Consider the following 22,670-nt stretch of genomic DNA (forward strand, 5'->3'; position numbering starts at 1 on the left):
ATGGGCATAACTTCAACTCTTTATCTTTCCCTCCCCTCAGCCCTATCGGTTTCAATCACTTCTGCTGAGCCCTTTCAGCTCCCTCCCTCCCTCCCCTGCCCCTGATTAGGGCAAACTTCTTATCCTTATCCTTACCAGTGGGAGGAATGTGGAGCTCCAGAGCTCCCAAGAAGGCTGGTGGAGGTGGAGATCCCCCAGGGTAGGAATGCTCATCTAGTCTCTCACAAGTTCAAGGAGAACAACACTAAGATCAGGCAAGATTACTTAAGTGAACTTGAGAGCCATGAGATTTTTGAAGCAACGTAGAAACCAGTATTTCAAATCATTCTTTATAATTACTGCCACCCACAGTGAGGACATCAAGAGAAACCTTTACTTTGAAAATTCTAGGAGGTGAAATCTCACCCCAGGAGCCACTTTCATCTTCCACCAAACACCTGGAGGTTGTAAACGCAGTACAGGGAGGGTACACACAACAGCAGAGTGTATGTGTGTGTTCGAGAGCAGGGGTGGTAGAGGGAAGGAGGACAGGGCTCCAGAAGAGCTATGGATATGGAAATCTGATTCTGTAATTATCTGAAGCAGGAGAGTCTGTATAATTAGGATATAAAGGAACGCAGCTGAGAAGAGTCAGAAAGAATGGCAAAGTGTGGTATAGGTTCCTGGCTCTTCCTTGCCAGGCTGGGCAGATCTCACTAGGGGAAGGTGGCGACAGGTCTGGCTTGACTCAGACCATGGTTTCAGGCCATGGATCTCCAAGCCCTTGTCTCCACCAAAACCTGTGGGGCTAGGCTTGTTTGCATGGCAGGGGTTGCCTTCTGCTTGCTTTAAGAGCCTCCAAGGGACAAGAGTTGAACTGGAGAAAATGGCCAGAGGCTGCCAGGATAAGTGAATGGAGAGGTCTTAGTGAGGGGCTAGGAATCTGTGTAGCAGGTGGGAGCAAAGAATAGTAAGTCCTGAACTGATGTTCAGGTGTGCCCTGCCAGCAGCTAGGCCCGGGGTCTAGAAGGCCTGAAGGCCTGACTGGGGTCAGGGACGGAAGTAGCTGAGTGATGTTTGTGGACTAGGTAATGTCAGTCAGTCAGAAAGTGGCCCTTCTAGGAGCTTTCCCACTGGTTAGCTGCATCCCAGCTGGGTACCCTTGGTACACAAGAGCTAGGCTCTGGGTCTTTTCTGTTCCCCACGCTTGCTCTGGATGGTCTGTACCACAGGACCCATAAACACACACTGTGTATATCTGCAGCCCTTATGATAGGAAGCTTGGGACTGCTCTGTCAGTAGTCAACATGTCTTTGGAAGATCTTCTTTATTGAAATAAATACAGAATCAAATAGGTGGGCCAGATAACATCTGTAGCTTTGGGGGCCGAAAGGAAAGGAGTGTTCCTTTCTCAGAACTCAGATCTCCATGAGTTGGTCATTCCCCACGATCACCTCGTTCATTCGTTTAGCTACAAAAGAAAAGGAAAAGGTTTTCTGAAAACTGGCAATGAAAGATGTCATTTCAAATCTAGCTCCTTCTAATTCTGTATTCACAAACAGTTATCCTCTTCAACTGTAACTGCTTTTGCGAAGTTCTCAGGAATACAATGTGCCAAAGCTTCTTCCTACACAGGAGGATTGGACTGAATCTCTGTACTCGGCTTTGGGGAGGTTTTACACAGGAGGAGAACTGGAACTGGGTCTTAAAGGGTGAGCAAAAGTTTTCCAGGCAGTGATCAAAGAGAACGCATTCTAGGCTGTTAAACAGCACGAGCAAAGACATGGAGATTTAAGAAACAGGGACATGAAATACTGTGGTGTGCTCAGAGGACAGGAAATAAGGGGAAAAGAGTGAGTAGAAATGGGGCTAAAAGGAAGACGAGATGTTCCAACAAGAAGGGGAAATACAGTAAGTTCTTCGAGACATTCCGAGGATGCCTGAAAACATGGATAGTACCAAACTTTACATCAACTGTTTTTTTCCTCTATGGATATATTTATAATAATGCTTAATTGTGAGATTAACAATAATAAATAAGAACAAAACAGAATAATTTGGCTTTTCTGAGGTCCTACTTTACCCCAAAAGGCTTTAGTGCAGCAAAATGCAGATCCTTAATGATGGGACCAAGTTTGATAGTGAGAGATGCTTGGGTCTGTTTGTACTGTGTCAGTAGAAAGTGGGTGTCTGACTGAGGCTTTGGAAACATTGAGATTTCAGATTTGTCACCTGTCCGTCTACCTTTCCAGCTCTGTTTTTTCTTAAATCTCCCTTGCACCCTATTCTCTAGATTTTCCAAATGATTTGCACAACAGACTGGACTTTTTGCCTTTAGGTGTTTGCTCACATGGCTATCCTTTGCTTAAAAGAATTTTCCCTCTTTGTATATTTGGTAAAGAGACAATTTTTTCAGGATTTAGCCTTGGGGCTGGCACTGTGGCATAGTGGGTAAAGCTACCACCTGCAATGCCAGCATTCCATATGAGCCCTGGTTTGAGTACTGTCTGCTTCACTTCCAATCCAGCTCCTTGGTAGTGTGCCTGGGAAAGTGGTAGAGAATGGCCCATGTGCTTGGGCCCCTGAACCCACGTGGGAGACCCAGATGAAGCTCCTGGCTCCTGGCTGGCCCAGCCCTGGCCATTGTGGCCATATGGGGAGTGAATCAGCAGATGGAAGATAATCCTCCTCTCTCCCTCTCTCTCTGTCTCTGTGTCTCTCTCTGTAATTCTTACAAATAAATAAGATAAATCTTAAAAAAAACCCACAGATTTAGCCTTAATTCCTTCCTTTAAGATAGACTTGTGCTAGGGCCGGCATTTCGGCATAGAGGGTAAAGCCGCCATCTGTGGCACTGGCATCCCATATGGATGCAGGTTGGAGTTCTGGATGTTCCACTTCCAATACAGCTCCCTGCTTAATGAGCCTGGGAAAGCAGTGGAAAATGGCCCAAGTGCTTGGGCCTTTGCATCCACATGGGGGACCCAGAAAAGGCTCCTGGCTCCTGACTTTGGACAGACCCAGCTCTGGCCATTGTGGCCATTTGAGGGGTAAATCAGTGGACGGATGATTTCTCTTTCTCTCTGTAACTATGCCTTTAAAATAAATATGAACAAGTGGACAGCAAGCAGCAAGTCTTACTCTTTCATTTGTTTATTTGGAAGGATTTATTTATTTGAAAGAGTTACAGAGAGTTAGAGAGAGAGATAGAGATAGAGAGAGAGAGAAGAGAGAGAGATATCGATCTTCCATCCACTGGTCCCAGATGACTACAATGGCTGAATCTGGGCCAGGCCAAAGCCAGAAGCCAGGAGCTTTGTTTAGGTCTCCCATGTGGGTGGCAGGGGTCCGAGTACTTGGTTCATCTTTCACTACTTTTCCATTAGCAGGGAGCGGGATCAGAAGTGGAACAGCCAGGACATGAACTGGCACCCATATGGGATGTCAGCATTGCACGCGGTGGCTTCACCCACTATGCTACAATGCCAGCCCCAAGTCTTACTCTTTTCTTGTTTTAAAGATTTATTTATTATTTATTTGAAATGTAGTATATAGAGAGGCAGAGAGAGAGAGAGAGAGAGAGAGAGAGAGAGAATCTTCTATTCACTGGTTCACTCCCCAAATGGCTGTAATGACTGGAACTGGGCTGATCTGAAGCCAGGAGCCAGGAGCTTCTTCTGAGTTTCCCACGTGGGTACAGGGGCCCAAGGACTTGGGCCATCTTCCACTTCTTTCCTAGGTGCACTAGCAGGGAGCTGGGTTGGAAGTAGAGTGGCTGGGACTCAAGCCAGTGTCGATACAGGATGCTGGCATTGCAGATGACAGCTTTACCCACTACGCCACAGTGCTGGTCCTTCTTTATTCTTTTTTTTTTTAGAGATTTATTTATTTATTTTAAAGTCAGAGTTACAAAGAGAGAGAAGGAGAAGCAGAGAGCGGAGGTGGGGGGTGGGGCGTGGTTTCCATCTGCTGGTTCACTCCCCATTGGATGTGAGACTTCCAACTGCACCTATCTGAAGCCAGGAGTCAGGAGCCATCTTCTGCTGCTTTCCCAGGCCATAGCAGAGAGCTGGATCGGAAGTGGAGTAGCCGGGACTTGAACCAGTGCCCATATGGAATGCTAGCACTGCAGGCTTCATCCGTTACCCCACAGCGCCGGCCCCTTCTTATTCATTTTTAACACCCCTAGCCCACCAGTACCTAGAATGGTAGGCAGTAATCAAATGTTTATTGTTGGCCGGCGCTGCGGCTCACTAGGCTAATCCTCTGCCTGCAGTGCCAGCACTCCAGGTTCTAGTCCCAGTTGGGGCGCCTGCTTTTGTCCAGGTTGCTCCTCTTCCAGTCCAGCTCTCTGCTGTGGGCCAACAAGGCAGTGGAGGATGGCCCAAGTGCTTGGGCCCTGCACCTGCATGGGAGACCAGGAGGAAGCACCTGGCTCCTGGCTTCAGATCAGCACAGCACACTGGCCATGGCAGCCATTTGGGGAGTGAACCAACGGAAGGAAGACCTTTCTCTCTGTCTCTCTCTCTCTCTCTGCCTGTCCAAAAAAAAAAAAAAAAGTTTATTGTAAGAATGTATGTTTTTGGGGTATATATGAGAACACAGGTATAGAACAAAGAACATATCTAGAAGAGAAGGCCTCTAGTCTTCCCGTAAAAGAGAATATAATTGCTTTGGCACAGTGTTAGAGGCAATCTCATGTGGGAGGAAATAAGAGGTAGGAAAGAAAAAGATTCTGAGTCAAATTATTTAGATTCAAATTTGACTTTGAGTAGTATTTTTCTGACTTGAGAAAATTATTTCATACATTTGGCTTTAGATTCCTAACAAAGGTGTGTGTGTGTGCGTGTGTGTGTGTATGTGTGAGTGTATCTCAGGGGTGGGCATTTGGTGTAATGGTTAAGGTTCTTGCATCCCATTCAAAATGCCTAGGTTCAAGTCTCAGCTCTGCTCCCAATTCCAGCTTCCTTCTTGCTAATGTATACCCTAGGGGGCAAGCAGATGGCAGATCCCTGTCTCTCTGCCTTCAAAAAAAAAAAAAAAAAAAAAAAAAAAAAAAAAGTTGTGGGGACTAGCATTATGGCACAGCAGGTTAAGTTGCCATTTGCAATACTGGCATCCCATATTGAAGCATGAGTTGGAGCCCAGCTGCTCTGCTTCTAATCCAGCTTCCTACTAATGTGCCTGGGAAGGCAGTAGATGATGACCCTAGTACTTGGGTCCCTGCTACACACAAATGGGAGACTCAAAAGGAATTCTTGACTCCTGGCTCTGGCCTGGCCCAGCCCCAACCATTGTGGCCATTTGGGGAGTGAACCAGCAGATGGGTCTCTCTGTCTCTCTTCTGTCACTCTGTCTTTCAATCCAATAACTAAATAAATGTTAAAAAAAAAAAAAAAAGAGTTGCGGGGATTCAATAAAATAACTGATGTAAGGAGTCCACCACAGTGCTTTGATAAGTATTAAACAGAAGCTACTGAGGGGCTGGTGTAGTGGTGCAGCAGGTTAAGCTGCCTCCTGCAATGCCAGTGTCCCATATGAGCACCAGTTCGAGTCCTGGCTGCCCTACTTCTGATTCAGTTCTCTGATAATGCACTTGGGAAGGCAATGGAAGATAGTCCAAGTACTTGGTCCCCTGCCACCCATGTGGGAGACTGGGATGGAGTTCCTGGCTCCTGGATTTGGCCTGGCTCAGCTCTAGCCCTTGTGGCCATTTGGGGAGTGAAACCGTGGATGGAAGATCTCTCTCTTTCTCCCTCTCTCGTGGTAACTCTGCCTTTCAAATAAATAAATACATCTTAAAAAAAGAAAGAAGCTGGCACCATGGCTCAATAGGCTAATCCTCCACCTTGCGGTGCTGGCGCACCAGGTTCTAGTCCCGGTCGGGGCGCCAGATTCTGTCCCGGTTGCCCCTCTTCCAGGTCAGCTCTCTGCCGTAGCCCGGGAGTGCAGTGGAGGATGGCCCAAGTGCTTGGGCCCTGCACCCCATGGGAGACCAGGAGAAGCACCTGGCTCCTGCCTTGGGATCGGCGCAGCACGCTGGCCGCAGCACGCCGGCCATGGCAGCCATTGGAGGGTGAACCAACGGCAAAGGAAGACCTTTCTCTCTGTCTCTCTCTCTCACTGTCCACTCTGCCTGTAAATAAAATAAAATAAAATAAAAAATAAAAAAAGAAAGAAGCTACAGGGTGAGGTCTGGCCTGTGTAGTCCTGCCTTGGGAGTATATATACTTTACAGCCATCTGCTTCCTTCAGTGAGTGGAATGGGAAGGAGGCTCAGAAAGTGCCCAGGCTGCTAAATTTCCTAGGATGGTGGTTGCCTCTGAAGCGTGACTGTCAACCAGGCTCCACTCCTGAAGTAAGACTGACCAAAAAAGAACAAAAGAAACGTTTCTCTGGCTAGTTTCCCAGGGTGTCTCCAAAGAGCATCTTTGCCCTGTTCCCTCCATAGTTATGAATTAGCCTCATCACCTTGCATCTAGACTCTGACACTTGCTCATTTTTTCATTTAGTTTCTATTTTCCAGGGAAACTGGGCTGCTCTGAAGACAACTCCAGTTCCAACTAACATTCTTGGACCTGCATGTTGCAGACCAGGGAGTGAACGAGGTGCCTGACTAGAGCAGACAACCTTTTCTTCTGCTCTGCCAGGTTCCAAATAAACACTTGAGCCTTTTCTGGCTTTTCCTCCCCCTTTCCTTCTTATCTGTTCTTGGCTTTGGGATAAGAGAGGCCTTGCTCACTGGGATTCAGGGGAGAGAGACTATATCTGGCATGTTGAAGGTAGATACAATTTCATGGAAAGTCAGTAAATTAGAAGAAATCTGCATCAAGTATGTGTCAAACTCTTGACCTATATCAGGTCTACTGTCATGGCCAAAGGCCTAGGCAATCCCTATGGTCATAGGGAAGAGATCCAGCAGAGTTCTCAGGTTTTGACTCTGGGCTGTGGCCTCTCCACTGTTTGAGCAAAAGGTCTAACTTTGTTGTCAAGACTTTTGCCAACTGAGTGTTTGGGTGGAGTGAGAAAAGCCAGAGATGTTATAAAATAGCTTTTTTTTTTTTTAAAGATTTATTTATTTATTTATTCGAAATTCGGACTGAGAGAGAGAGCGAGGTGTGTGTGTGGGGGTGCTGAGGAGGTCTTCCACCTGCTGGCTCACTCCCCTAATGGCTGCAATGGCTGCAATGGCTGCAATGGCTAGGGCTAGGTCAGGGTGAAGCCAGGAGCCAAGAGCTTTATCCAGGTCTCCCATGTGGGTGCAGGGGCCAAAACACTTGGCCCATCTTCCATTGCTTTCCCAGGCACGTTAGCAGAGAGCTGGATGGGAAGTGAAGAAGTAGGGACTTGAACTGGCACTCATATGGGATGCCAGCATCACAGGTGGCAACTTAACCTACTGCACACAATGTTGGCCCCAGAGGCCTACAATGGATTATAAGAGACACAGTTTTGGGAAAATGGACTGCTATGGATTTAGTGAGTCTGTGGTATGAATGAATATGCTTGGAAACTAGGGGCTGACACTGTGGCACAGTGGGTTAAGCTACTGCTTACAATGCTGGCATCCCATATCAGAGTGCTGATTCAAGTCTCAGCTGCTTCACTTCTGATCCAGCTTCCTGCTAATGTGCCTGGGGGAGCAGCGGAGGATGGCCCAAGTTGGGCCTCTACCACCCAATTGGGAGACCCAGATAGAGCTCTGGGTTCCTGGCTTTGGTCTGGACCAGCCCTGGCCATTGAGGCCATTTGGGGAGTGAACCACTAGATGGAAGATCTCTGTTCCTCTCTCTGTCAATCTGCCTTTCAAATAAATAAATAAACAAACAAACCCTAAAACAAAAATGCTTAGAATTTGGACAGTATTACTTCTTAGCATGAACTTCTTAATATTAGAAATTAGGATCTAATTTACTGAAATTTTCCTGAAATTCTTCCATGTGAGAAACACTGGCTGGGGACTTTGCCATCTATTCAGCTCTTTGCTTGTAAGAACCTTAGTGGATGTCTGTCAAGGTCTTCTGTCATAACAAGGCTTGAGTGCTACATTGGTGGCTAGGAATTTGCTTTTTCCATATGGCTCAATAACTTCTGTTATTACAGTGACAGTGGGAACAGATGATTGGCCAGGGAGCACCTGTGGCAGGAAGACAGTGACTACTGTGTTGTAGGCATTGGTCCCTCCAGAAGGGAACAGAGAATAAGGAGTTGTAAGGTTCTCAGTTTAGAGTCCAGATGACCTCCCTGGCTACCCCTCCCCTTCAGAAGAACCATTCAGGAGTCTCTATTAAAAAGTAGATTCATAGTGTTAGTTAGTTAGTTAGTACAGGAAATGCTGAAGCCCATCTCATGATAATTGCAAACATCTCATAGAGTTCTTTCTTGGAACCCTAACTTTCTGTCCAGAAATCCCCTGAAGTATGCTTTATGGATGCAAAATTCATTGCTTGCCTCCCTGCTTCTAGCACCATCAGTACCTGTTCTGAGTGCTACAGATAGCTTCGCCGTGAGAATCTCAGTCTAGTAGGGAACACAAACTCATAGATAATTGTCATTAAGTGTGATGAATACTTTGATAAAGTTGTGGCAAAGTTCAAGGATGCAGAGGAAGGAATGTTCAGTTCTGTGTAAGTCATGGGAAGAGTTAGAAAGGTTCTAGGCCGGCGCCGCGGCTCAGTAGGCTAATCCTTCACCTTGCGGCGCCGGCACACCGGGTTCTAGTCCCGGTCGGGGTGCCGATCCTGTCCTGGTTGCCCCTCTTCCAGGACAGCTCTCTGCTTTGGCCAGGGAGTGCAGTGGAGGATGGCCCAAGTCCTTGGGCCCTGCACCCCATGGGAGACCAGGAGAAGCACCTGGCTCCTGCCATCGGATCGGCGCGGTGTGCCGGCCGCAGCGCGCCTACCGCGGCAGCCATTGGAGGGTGAACCAACGGCAAAAGGAGGACCTTTCTCTCTGTCTCTCTCTCACTGTCCACTCTGCCTGTCAAAAATAAAAAAATAAAATAAAATAAAATAAAAAAAAAAAAAGGAAGGGGAAAAATACTGAAGAAGGTGTCTGTTTACCAAAGAGAAGGAAAATGACATTGCTTCTTCAGAATTGGTGAGGTTACTTCCTTCAGCAGCTTCCAACCTTATGCTGTTTTAAGTTTAGGAATAATCTCAAAAGGAATCAGCTCTTTTTACTGATCTTCAGCCTCATCCACTTCTTGATTAAATCAAAGTTTGAGATTTTTGACGAGGCTCAAAATTTTGATTAAGTCAAGGTTTTAGCTGCTCTTCAAAGCTCCTTGCATCAATTTATGCTGTCATCTGCAGTGTACGCCTATGCTTGCCTCCCTTATCCTCATCACGGAGCACAACGCATTATCTGTGCTAGTGTGGCAGTGTAACAAAGGGTATCTGTGATTGTAACTTGGGCTCTGGGTTACCTTTGGCTTCAATCCTCTGGCCACTTCCAACCAAGCAGTCCTTGATGTCTGCTCCCTTCTCGATCACGGCATTGTTACAGATGACGCTGCCCTGTATGCTGCTCCTGCAAAAAAGCACTCAGGTAAGAGGGTGGCCACTGCTCCCATCGCCATCCTCCCACTACTGGCTCCAGGTTCAGGTTTTCCCTGGCCAAGAACAGCCATTTAGTCTGGAAGACAGAATGGCAGGTCAAGGAAAGACATGGCTTTGGAGAAGTCTGGAGCTGGGATATGCTTATAATGAGTTTTTTTCCGAGACCTGAAATGATCAGATACTCTGACTTCACTTCTTTAGGGGCCCCAGCCTCAGAGGTAAAAATCCCATCTAACCTTTCCTCCTTTGGTCAGGAGGTGAAGCTGAGGCTGGTCCCTGACCTGTTTCACCTAGGAATATATACCTAATTTCATCTGAGGCTCAGAAATCACGAGTCTTCTTAGAGCAATTATTGAAACAATGGGTTCCCCACAGCTCCCACCAGAGACTCTGGCTAATTAAGATCATACTCATCCAGTGAAAAAAAAAATTTTTTTTAAATGCACCATTCCACATAAAAGGCTACTCCAGATCCTAACACATACTCTGAAGAGCAGCACCACTGACTCTTAGCATCTGAAGGTATTTAAAGAGCATTTGGGACTGGGTAGTCAGCCTAGTGGTTAAGATGCCTGCTTCCCACGTTGGAGTATCTGAGTTTGATTTCTGGCTCTAGCTTCTGGCTCCAGTTTCCTACCAACACAGACCCTAGGAGGCAGCAGTGATGGCTCAAGTAACTGAGGTCCCGCCACCCTAACGGGAGACTTGGCTTGAATTACCAGTTTCTCATTCTGGTCCTCAGCCAGTCTTTTTTTTTTTTTTTTTTTTTTTAAGGTTTATTCATTTATTTGAAAGGCAGAGAGTTACAGAGAGGCAGAGTCAAAGGAGAGAGAGAGAGAGAGAGAGAGTCTTCCATCTGCTGGTTCACTCCCCAAATGGTCACAATGGATGGAGCTGGGCTGATGTGAAGCCAGGAGCCTGGAGCTTCCTCTGGGTCTCCCAAATGGGTGCAGGGGCCTAAGGACTTGGGCCATATTCCACTGCCTTCCCAGGCCATAGCAGAGAGCTGGATCGGGAAACAGAGTAGCCAGGAGTCGAACAGGCACCCACATGGGATGCTGGCACTGCAGGTGGCAGCTTTACCTACTACACCACAGTGCCAGCCCTCTCACGCAGTCTTGGTTGTTGTGGGCATTTGGAGTGAACCAATGGAATGGAGCTGTCTCTCAGATTAAAATAAATAAATAAGTAAATTAATAAATAAAAGAGTACCTTCTTGGTTCCTGAAAACTGGCATGTGGAAGGAGAGGTCTTTTTGAAAATCACCACAGGGGCCGGCGCTGTGGCATAGCGGGTAAAGCCACTGCCTGCATTGCTGGCATCCCATATGGGTGCCGGTTTGTGTCCCAGCTGCTCCACTTCCAATCCAGCTCTCTGCTATAGCCTGGGAAAGCAGTGGAGGATGGCCCAAGTCCCTGGGCCCCTGCACCCACATGGGAGACCAGGAAGAAGCTGCTGGCTCCTGGCTTCGGATTGGCACAGCTCCGGCTGTTGCGGCCAATTGGGGAGTGAACCAGCAGATGGAAGACCTCTCTTTCTCTCTCTGCCTCTCCTCTCCTTCTCTCTCTGTGTAACTCTTTCAAATAAAAAAATCAATCTTTTAAAAAAATAGAAAATCACCACTAATATTAATTGCACACTTACTCTATCCAAGATACTGTGCTAAATATTCTATGCATATTATAGGAGTGATTTTCTTTTTAGACATATCTGTTTGAAAGGCAGAGTGAGAGTGAAAGCAAGCAAGAGAGAGAATGATCTTCCATCATGCACTGGTTTACTCTCCAAAGGGATGCAATAGTCAGGTCTGGGCCAGATAGAAGCCAGGATTCAGGAATTCCATCCATGTCTCCCATGTGGGTTGCAGGGGCCCAAATACTTGGGCCATCTTCCCCTGCCTTCCCAGGTGCATTATCAGGCAGCTGCAACAGAATTAGAGAAGCTGGGACTCAAACTAACACTCTGATATTGGACACCAGCGTCACAAGTGGTGGCTTAACCTACTGCTCCACAATGCTAGCCCCAGGAGTCACTTTTATAAATATAGCCATTTCACCTGAAAAATCACCAGGCAGTATAAAAAATAACAAACAAAATCACCCTCACTTTCCTGGCCCTACTAATTATTTGGTAGATTTGGGGAAGGAGCCTTACCTTTTTAATTAGAAAAAACCTTTCTAATGATTCTGGAGGTACCATTTTTATCTTTGATACAGTACAAACAGCAACCACATTTTGCAAATGAAATAACTGATACAGAGAAGTTAAGCCATCTACCCAAAACCACACAGCTGCTAGGGAGCAATTCAAACCCAGGTCTGGTTGACTCTAGAATCCCTACATCGAATCAATATGCAATATAAAGAAATTAAGAGGAGAAAAGACTGAAGGAAGCCTAGAATTGCTGAGTTGCTCTCTGACCTGAGATGGCTCCGTAGAAGCAGCTAGCTGTGTCCTAACAAGGGAATACTTAGTAGCCCTGAGTCAGAACTGAGAAGAGTCAAAAATACACAGTCGGAGAGAGGAGTATAGGAAGCATATGAGCATGATTTAAATAAAACAAACAAAACCAACTAAGGAAAAACTCTCACACAAACCAGGAGTCATGGAGGGCAGAAAAGAGGACATTCCAAGGACTGAAAACACTGATGCACAGGCTATTAAAAATGATTATCCTCAAATACCAAAAATTTAGTAAAATGTAAAATAGACGTCTAAGACTTTATGGCACTCCAGATTCCTGTTTATTGCTATTCTTCTAGAAGGTTAAAATCTGTCACAAAGCAGCAAAAGGCCAAAGCCACAGTACCTCTGTGGTATGAGCTAGAGATGGGCAGAGACAGTACTAGCTTGGTTTTTGGCACAGACTCAGTATACACTCAGTGGGTGGGCTTTAAGGGAACTTCCAGAACTTTCCACCGTGTTTAACTTGCAAAGCAGTACAATCAACTGTTATGGTGATTCCTATTCCTTGGGGGAGAATTTCCCCAAAAAGGACAATAAGGAAATATAGAAGGCCTTAGATATAAAGGTTCCTGGGAAGAAGCTGCCTATGGCTTATCACTGAAAAGTCTCATTTATTTTTTCAAGGAGGTGGTAGGGTATACTTCCGACTCAGTAGTTTAAATGCCTAAGAATATATGCTTTAGAACCAGGCAAGAGGTAAACAGCAGACAAGAAACAGCCAGAAACTCAAATAGCCATAATTAGAGACTACTAAACAGCTATTTTGGAATCTGGGATTTAAGAGGAAACCCTCTCTGGAAGGAAGAAGCTGGAATGACTAAGGTTAGATTTTCACAACGATGGACATCCAGGTTTCCCTTACGTTTAGCAGGTCCCTAAAGAACCCACCACATTGCTTGTATCACCCATTTTATGTGCAACTCTTCCTGAGACACATAAACTACCACTGCAGATACGGTATTAGTCAGTTTTTTGTTACTACAACAAAATGCTTGAGGCAACTAAGTTCATAAAGAGAAAAAAAAGTATTTGGCTCATAATTTTGGAGGTTCAATACTGGGTGGTCCCATTGGTTTGACATCTGGTGAAAGTGGCAGATGGCAATGGTAGAGTGAATAAAGAAGTGAGCAAGGAAGGGTCTGGGCTGAACTTAACTGAGGATTTTATAATCACACTTTTTGCAATAATTACCTACGGGGGGCTGGCATTGTGGCACAGCAGGTTAAGCTGGTTTGTGTCCCAGCTGTTCTACTTCCAATGCAGCTCTCTGCTAATGCACCTGGGAAAGCAGTGAAAGATGACTGAAGTACTTGTGCCCCTGCCACCCATCTAGGAGACCCAGACGGAGTTTCAGGCTTCTGGCTTGGCCTGGCCCATCCCTGGCCGTTACAGGCATTTTGAGAGTGAATCAGCAGATGGAAGATCAGTCTCTGTCTCCTGTCCTCCCTCTCTATAATTCTGCCTTTCCAATAAAACACTGGTCTAGCACACCTAATGAGAGGAAGCCCAGGCTGTGGGAGCAAGAGTGTCTCCAAATTCTTTCTCCTTCTGGTTTTTGTTAGTACTTAATTCAGTTTATTCCAGGGATGAAAGGGAACTCACAGAGACTGTATCTAAGTCTAATATGTCTCCATCATTGCACAAAGCAGTTTATATTTATTTTATAACTACAGAGATGGTGGTATTCTAATTTTTACGAGAAAAGTAAGGCTTACTGAGGCTCAAGCCCACATAGTGGCAAATGAGTCTCCACTGTCGTGGGCTCTTGCTTCAGCTGTTGACTAAGGCAAAGGGTTGTGAAACTTCTCAGTTTTTTTTTTTTTTTTTTTTTTTTTTTTTACAGGCAGAGTGGACAGTGAGAGAGAGAGAGAGACAGAGAGAAAGGTCTTCCTTTGCCGTTGGTTCACCCTCCAATGGCCGCCGCGGCCGACGTACCGTACTGATCCGAAGCCAGGAGCCAGGTGCTTCTCCTGGTCTCCCATGCGGGTGCAGGGACCAAGCACTTGGGCCATCCTCCACTGCCTTCCCGGGCCATAGCAGAGAGCTGGCCTGGAAGAGGGGCAACTGGGACAGAATCTGGCACCCCAACCGGGACTAGAACCCGGTGTGCCAGCGCTGCTAGGAGGAGGATTAGCCTGTTGAGCCATGGCGCCGGTTCAAAACTTCTCAGTAACTCAGAACTGGCATGTTTTCTTTTTCTTTGGGGATTAGTTGGCAGGTTTTCTTTCTTTCTAAGATTTATTTATTTACTTGAAATGAAGAGTTACAGAGAGAGAGAGAAGACAGATCTTCCATCTACTGGTTCACTCCCCAGATGGCTGCAACAGCCAGGACTGCGCTAGACTGAAGCCAGGAGCAGGAGTTTCTTCCAGGTCTCTCATGTGGGTGCAGGGACCTAAGGATTGGGCCATCTTTCATTGTTTTCCCAGACACATTAGCAGGGAGTTGTATCGAAAGCAGAGCAGACAGGATTTGAACCGCCAAAGCCAGCACTGTTGGTGGGGGCATGACCCATTGTGCCACAGCACCAGCCCCAGTTGGCAGGTTTTTAAACCTACTCATGGAACTGGAGATACATGTAGTTTTATTATGCATGTGACTAAGATCTTCTTTAGGCCAATTCACCACCTCAGCTCAAAGATCATACTGAGTTATGCATATCTTTCCAGGTGTTGGGGAGTCTCCTGACCTTAGCCCAACTTTTGTCTCTCTAGAGGAAGAACCATATATTATTTTCAGTGAAATAGGTCAAGTATAGAGAAAATAATAATATAAATATTATATAAATAGCCTAAGAAAAAAACAGCACAACTTGTTGTGCATCTTTCTTTGATCACATTTTCTTCCTTCCCATTCCAGAGGTAACCACTTCTGACTGCGGTCTCTACCATTTACAAACATTTTTTTTTAACCACATATACTTAGCAGATAACATATTGTTTTACTTGCCCTAAACATTTATACAAATGCCATCTCCATGTAACCTTCTGAAGCTTGCTTTCCCCCTTTAACACATTTGTGAGGTTTATCCAGGCTAATTGATGTAGTGATTTTGAGAAATATGTCAACTTTTCCCTGTTTCTGGTCACTCTTGTTTTTGGGTCTTCTACATTAAAATGTACTGGTTCCAGTCAGTAGACTGAAAAGTTCCTCCCTTTTGTTCTGTGGGACTCCCTTCGCTATACAATGGTGTAGGTGAAATTTGTCTCCTTCCTAATCCCTTAACAGAGACTAAGAAAGAGAGGAAGTTGGAGGAAATCAAAGCAAAGATATATAACATCTCGAGGAACTGGAAACTTTCCATTTAAGAAGATGGGTTCAGCACAAAAGGTTTAAACATAGGAAATGAATCAAAAGCCCTAGGAGCTCTTTAAATTCAATGAATCATCCCCAAAATTTAAGAATTTGGTATTTTTAACGGTGTGACTAAAAACAAACAAAACAAAAAAAGATTGTAATACTGAAGAAACATGGACAGAATTCTTTTAACAATTACGTTTTTTGTTACTTGAATTACACAGACTAAATTTTATGTTTAAGAGGGTTCTTGTTTATAGCTTAAACTACCCATTTGCTAACAGTTTAGAAAGTTTCATTCTGACTTGCCTATATTATGTCTTCAAATAGTTTTCTACAGGATTGGTGGGTGACACATGTCATGAGGCCTGGAATACTTCTGATGCTTTTATAGCAATGATATATTAATGATGTTCCCCCTCTCAGTTCTCTTAACTTGCTATGCTATAGTGCGGGCACCAAATTGTTCACTTTGAAGTTATGTGTGATTTCTTGTATGCCAATTATACCTTTCATGACAGTTATACCTTAAGAAAAGTTGTAAAAAAAAATTTAAAAATCTGGGTAAGGGGCTGGCACTGTAGCGTAGAAGGTTAAGCTGCTGTCTGCAGTGCTGACATCCCTTATGGGCGCTTGTTCTAGTCCCAGCTGTTCCACTTCCAATCCAGCTTCCTGCTAATGCGCCTGAGAGTACAGTGGAAGATGGGCCAAGTGTTCAGGCCCTGCCATCCACGTGGGAGGCCCAAGGGAAGTTCCTGGCTCTTGGCTCCTGCCTGGCCCAGCCCTGGCTGTTGTAGTCAGCTGGGGAGTGAACTAGCAGATGGAAGATCTCTTGCTCTCTGTCTCTCTTCTTTCTGTAACTCTGACTTTCAAATAAATAAATAAATCTTAAAAAAACAGGGATCTTTTCACAGATACGTACTTATAGTAGGGTGGGAGATCAAATCAGGGATCTCCATTTTTCATTCAGAAAATATTTACAAGGTATTTAGTATATAAAAAAGTGTAGTGTTAAGGAGTTAGAAAATATAAAGGCATATGAGAAGCATTTCTATATTTTAGAACAGAGTGCTATATAGCAGGGAGCACAGAGATTGGGCAAATAATTTCTGCCTAAGATAATTTAGGAAGGCAGTATGGGCAAATCAAGAGCCAGAATATATGGGCAGGCATGGTGATGGCTCAAGTAATTGGACTCCTACCACTGATGTGGGAGAACTGGATTGAATTACTGCTTCCAGGTTTTAGGTGCCACTTTTCCCACCCACCTACTGTGGGTATTTAAGAAGTGAATCAGCAGATGGCAGTTCTTTCTCCCTCAAGTTAATGAAAAAAATTTTTAAAGATTTTATTTATTTATTTGAGAGGTAAAAGTTTACAGACAGTGAGAGGGAGAGACAGAGAGAAGGGTCTTCCATCTGCTGGTTCACTGCCCAAATGGCTGCAATGGCCGGAGTTGAGCTGGTCTGAAGCCAGAAGCCAGGAGCTTCCTCTGGGTCTCCCACACAGGTGCAGTGGCCCAAGGACCTGGGCCATCTTCTACTGCTTTCCCAGGCTGCAGCAGAGAGCTGGATCAGAAGAGGCACAGCCAGGACTAGAACTGACACGCATATGGGATGCTGGCACCACAGGTGGAGGATTAACCTATTGCGCCACAGCGCCGGCCCCATGAAGTTTTTTAAAAGATTTACTTTAATTATTTGAAAGGCAGAGTTACAGAGAAAGGAAAAGACATAGAGAAGCATCTTCCATCTATTGGTTCACTCTCCAGTGGGCACACTGGCCAGAGCCTGGAAGCCAGGATCCTGGAGCTTCTTCCTTGTCTCCCATATAGGTGCAGGGGCCCAAACACTTGGGCCATCTTCCGCTAATTTCCCAGGTACATTAGCAGGGAGCTGGATTGGAAGTGGATGAGCCTGGACTCTAATCAGCACCCATATGGGATGCCAGTGTCTGTATAGCAGGTGGCAGCTTTACCAGTGATACCACAATGCTGGCCCCCAAATTAATTAATAATAATTAAAAAAAAAAAAAGAGTTGGAATAGGCATTTGACCTTGAAAGACTGGGAGGATTTCTAGAGGTAAAGGCCTCTGAAGAGAGGCAGTTCAGAGTGAATGTCAGGAATAAAGGGGAGTAGCAAAGTAAGGGACCCAACACGCAGGTCAGTCATTTGAGCATAGCTGAAGGGTACACGCAGGGTAACAAGGAGAAGCAGCAATATCTTGTTTGGCACCGAAGGCTGCACTCACTAACTGCAGAAAGCAGGGCAAACCTGGGTGAAAACTTGACTGCAGCATGCCTGCTACCTCAACTGCTGCTTGAGTCATCTGCCTTGGACTGGGGGGAAATGTGAGGTTGCTTGGGACCAGAGAACCAAAGATGCAGAACACTGGATTGACACCTGAGCCCTGACAATTAAGTTTTCACTAGCTTTGAATTCCTGAGCATCAGTTGTCATATAAAGGGCAGATATGAGACAGACAGGCAGGAGCCTTCTCTGCATAGTCCTGTCTACAGTCTCCTCAGGGTGGTCCTAATAGCATCCTTCAGGCCCTGAGGAACTTGGGCAGGTGTTCAAGCCACTGTCCAGAAGGTCTCAGCATCCACTTCCCCCAGCCAATGCTGACCAGCAGACCAAGAATATGAGAAATTCTTTTCTGTACAAATTTATTTCCTTACTTTGAAACTCAGTCCAGATTTAACAGCAGCAGGGTAATCAAGTCCCACATGACTGCAATTTAATTACCTTTCTCAAATTTACCAGAAGTAATTAAAACTAAATGACCCCAAAGTAATGGGAAAAAATTCATATGGGATGCAGAATATCTGATCTTATCACCAGGAGCTAATTTGCAGGATTGGGTAATCTCTAATGACTTTCCTAGTCATTACCCCCATGTAGGTTGCTTAGAGCTTTACTTCAACCTTCTTAGTTGGAAAAGTAGTAACAGCAGCCATTTGAGCCTTTTACTGCTCCCTAAGCTAGAAAATTCTCCAGGTCATCTGGGATTATGCCTCCTTCATAATAGCAATTGACTGTTAGATATGCAGGCTTTTTTCTCTGAACTACTTTTCTCACATAAGTGAGTGGTAGTTTATAGAGTGCTATGGTTTCCTCACCAAATTTCTACAGATCTATTAGGACACCAACACTGGACTGTAATGCTGTGCCTGATGAGTTGTTCCTTTTCCCACTCAGAGGGGGAGAGTGAGGGGTTGTGCAGTAGAAGGAACAGGGAAAGTAAAGATGCAAGACTGTGAAAACTACAAAGCTTCATGAGTTATTCTGGAAACGTGATCAAATGGATAAAGCTAAGTGTGGTTCTATTTTACAAGAAAATGGTGATGTCTAGTCAGTCTCATACAGGAGTCTGGAAAGGGATATGGAGTTGCAGAGGCACGAGAAAAAGAAAAGTCTTCAATCCCAGAACTTATTCATTTATAAAAATGCAGCAGTTGAGCTGGATGACTTTGAAGACCTCATCTCACGCTAACATTCTAGGACTTAGTGTTGGAAACAGATAACGAGACACCTTCAAACTTGATTCTAAAGGTCATGAGAGGTCTTCTTTAATACTCATAAAATATAATAGAGACATTCTTTTTTTTTTTTTTTTGACAGGCAGAGTGGATAGTGCGAGAGAGAGACAGAGAGAAAGGTCTTCCTTTTTCCGTTGGTTCACCCTCCAATGGCCGCTGCGGCCGGCGCACCTCGCTGATCCGGAGCCAGGAGCCAGGTGCTTCTCCTGGTCTCCCATGCGGGTGCAGGGCCCAAGGACTTGGGCCATCCTCCACTGCCTTCCCGGGCCATAGCAGAGAGCTGGCCTGGAAGAGGGGCAACCGGGATAGAATCCGGTGCCCCAACCGGGACTAGAACCCGGTGTGCCGATGCCGCAAGGCGGAGGATTAGCCTGTTAAGCCACGGCACCGGCCGAGACATTCTTTATCAAGACATTGGCATTATGCCATCTTTGTCAAATGAGATAAACAATAATTAAATATAAAATAGTAACTAATAGTCCATGAGCCAAGCACTATTCAAGGTACTTTATGTTTATTAAGCCACTTTAGTACTCCCAATAAATCTATGAGCTGTTCAGTTTTACCCCATTTTAACAAAATTATTTATTTATTTGAGAGAGAGTGAGACCGTGAGCAAGTGAGAGCATTTCCATTTGCTGGTTCACTCCCCAAATGCCCACAATGAGCAGGAGGTCAAACCCAGGAGCTGGGAACTCAATCCAGGTCTCCAACATCGGTGGCAGGAGCCTAACTACTTGAGCTATCATTGCTGTCTCCCGGGGTCTGCATTAGCATGAAGCTGGAGCTGGGAGTTGCATCCAGGCACTCCAATGTGGGATGCAGGTATCCTAATCCACATCTTTATCACTAAACCAAATGAGCACCTCCTTTTCCACTTTATAGTGAGAAAACCAGGCACAAAGAGGTAAGGCCAATTCTCTAAGTGTCTAGTAAGTAACAGACCCAGGATTCAGTCTGGCAATCTGACCTAAAGCTCATACTCTAATCCACAAGTGCAAGGCTGGGTGGGCTTGGAAGAGAAAGAAAGATGAAGACAGGAAAATAAGAGAATACCACATTTGTTTTCTGGGTCTGACCACTTCTAACCTTTAACCACAAACTGACTACCAGATACCTCCACACACCTGGATGTCCTACAGGCATTTCCAACCTCTTGTGCCCTATACAGACCTCATTTCCCTACAAATCTGCTCCTCCCAAACCTTTCCTCATTTCAATGAGTATACCACTATATACCCTTTTTCCCTAATTAGAAACCTGGCCTTCATCTATCAGTTGTCACCCCCTTACCTTTATATCTCTGGTTGTGTCTTGATTTCTTTTCTTTTCATGCCACACTCTCCTAGAATAATCTAATCAGCCCCCATCCCACCCACTCCCACAACTTCATTTACCACCTCTATGCTGATCCCTCTCAAAAGCCTACTTCAAACACAAGTTTGTTTCCTGAGCTCTAGGCCTGTATATTAAGGCTTCATACATTGGGCGGCGCCGCGACTCAACAGGCTAATCCTCCGCCTTGTGGCGCTGGCACACCGGGTTCTAGTGCCAGTCAGGGCACCGGATTCTATCCCGGTTGCCCCTCTTCCAGGCCAGCCCAAGGATGGCCCAAGTCCTTGGGCCCTGCACCCGCACGGGAGACCAGGAGAAGCACCTGGCTCCTGGCTTCGGATTAGCGTGATGCGCTGGCCGCGGCAGCCATTGGAGGGTGAACCAACGGCAAAAAGGAAGACCTTTCTCTTTGTCTCTCTCTCACTATCCACTCTGCCTGTCAAAAAAAAAAAAAAAAAAAAAAAAAGGCTTCATACACAATGTCATATATTCAACTTGTCTCAAGTAGAATAATTTCCCCACTTCCCTCCCTGCTAATCTGATCTTCCTCTATTGGTTTCTATTTTTAAAATTTATTTATTTAGAAGGCAGAGAGAGAGGGATCTCTCATCCTTTGGTTCACTACCCAAATGCCTGCAACAGCTGGGCTGGTCCAGGCTAAAACCAGGAGTGAAATATATGATATAGAATTTTTGGTCTTTTAAAAAAATGGGGTCGGTGCTGTGGTGTAGTGGGCTAAGCCTCTGCCTTTGGCCTGGCTGCTCCTCTTCTGATCCAACTCTGCTAATACCCTGGGAAAGCAGTAGAGGATAGCCCAAGTGCTTGGGCCCATGCACTCATGTGGGAGACCTGGAAGAAGCTCCTGGCTCCTGGCTTCAGATTGGCCCAGCTCTGGCTGTTTGCAGCCATTTGGGGAGTAAAACAGCGGATGGAAGATCTTTCTCTCTGTCTGTAACTCTACCTCCCAATTAAACAAATAAAATCTATTTTTATTTTTATTTTATTTTATTTTATTTTATTTTTATTTTTTTGACAGGCAGAGTGGATAGTGAGAGAGAGACAGAGAGAAAGGTCTTCCTTTTTGCCGCTGGTTCACCCTCCAATGGCCGCTGCGGCCAGCGCATCTCGCTGATCCGAAGCCAGGAGCCAGGCACTTCTCCTGGTCTCCCATGCGGGGGCAGGGCCCAAGGACCTGGGCCATCCTCCACTGCCTTCCCGGGCCATAGCAGAGAGCTGGCCTGGAAGAGGGGCAACCGGGATAGAATCCAGCGCCCCAACCGGGACTAGAACCTGGTGTGCCGGCGCCGCAAGGCGGAGGATTAGCCTGTTAAGCCACGGCGCCGGCCAAATAAATAAAATCTTAAAAAAAGAGAGAGAGACACGTAACTCCTCACCACTGTATACAGGAGTAACTGCTTTTCCAATTTTTTTTTTGGACAGGCAGAGTGGATAGTGAGAGAGAGAGACAGAGAGAAAGGTCTTCCTTTTTGCCGTTGGTTCACCCTCCAATGGCCACTGCGGCCGGTGCATCTCGCTGATCCGAAGCCAGGAGCCAGGTGCTTCTCCTGGTCTCCCATGCGGGTGCAGGGCCCAAGGACTTGGGCCATCCTCCACTGCCTTCCCGGGCCATAGCAGAGAGCTGGCCTGGAAGAGGGGCAACCGTGATAGAATCCGGCGCCTCAACCGGGACTAGAACCCGGTGTGCTGGCGCCGCAAGGTGGAGGATTAGCCTGTTAAGCCACGGCGCCGGCCTTTTCCAATGGTTTTAAATACTGAATTTTTATACAAGGTTTATCTTAAGAAAAAGTTTCCTTTCTAAAAAGTCTGAAAATCTTTACCTGGTAATATCCTTCCTCTCTTCCATAAACTATGCTTCATTTTTTTCCTGTTTGTTTACAATCTGATTGCAGAGGGAGAGAAGGGAGAGAGACATACCTCCTATCCACTGGTTCATTCCCCAAGTGATACCTGGGAACTGAGAACTCAATTCAAGTCTCCCACATGGGTGGCAGGGAACCCAACTACTTGAGCTATCACTTGCTGCCTCCAGGATGCACAACAGCAGGAAGCTGGAATCTGGTGTGCAGCTGTAACTCAAATCCACACACTCTGATATAGTATGTGGGAACCTCAAGTGGTGGCTTAATCACTGCCCTGAATGCTGCCCTTATGTTTGCATTTTGTACATTTGAAACACCTGAGGTCCACACAGACAAAGAAGCTCATTAAACACCATTCAAGTATTCTATTCCAAGTACAGGCTATTGATAAAACAAGATTTTACAACACTCTAAAGTGTCTTCAAATGAAGAAGAGTCTCCACAACTTGGAGAAATTGCCTTCAAAAGCAGTGTGTGGCTTATACATCTCCTCCTCTGCCTTCTTCAGGGCTGCTCTGGGATACTGAGATAAGGGAAGTTGAGCCCTGGGCATTGGTGCAGTGTTATTCCAGCACTGCCAGTGGCTCATTACTGTGATCATCCTCACCAAG

General features: G+C 45.7%; 1 protein-coding gene across 3 annotated transcripts in view; it reads right to left on the reverse strand.

Annotated features, from left to right (window-relative positions):
• Positions 1-1,274: 1,274 nt before the first annotated feature.
• The window catches only part of EIF2B3 (eukaryotic translation initiation factor 2B subunit gamma), a 150,637-nt gene continuing 129,241 nt past the window's right edge, over positions 1,275-22,670 (reverse strand). For all 3 annotated transcript variants that reach the window (XM_062193313.1, XM_062193312.1, XM_062193314.1), the window contains exons 11-12: positions 9,407-9,510; positions 1,275-1,450 (exon numbers count right to left, since the gene is read on the reverse strand). In XM_062193313.1, the coding sequence (XP_062049297.1) occupies positions 1,398-1,450; positions 9,407-9,510 (157 nt within the window). In that variant the 3' untranslated portion in view covers positions 1,275-1,397. The remainder of the gene's footprint in view (positions 1,451-9,406; positions 9,511-22,670) is intronic.

Source organism: Lepus europaeus, chromosome 5 (genome assembly GCF_033115175.1).
Source record: "Lepus europaeus isolate LE1 chromosome 5, mLepTim1.pri, whole genome shotgun sequence".
Classification (NCBI taxonomy): Eukaryota; Metazoa; Chordata; class Mammalia; order Lagomorpha; family Leporidae; genus Lepus; species Lepus europaeus.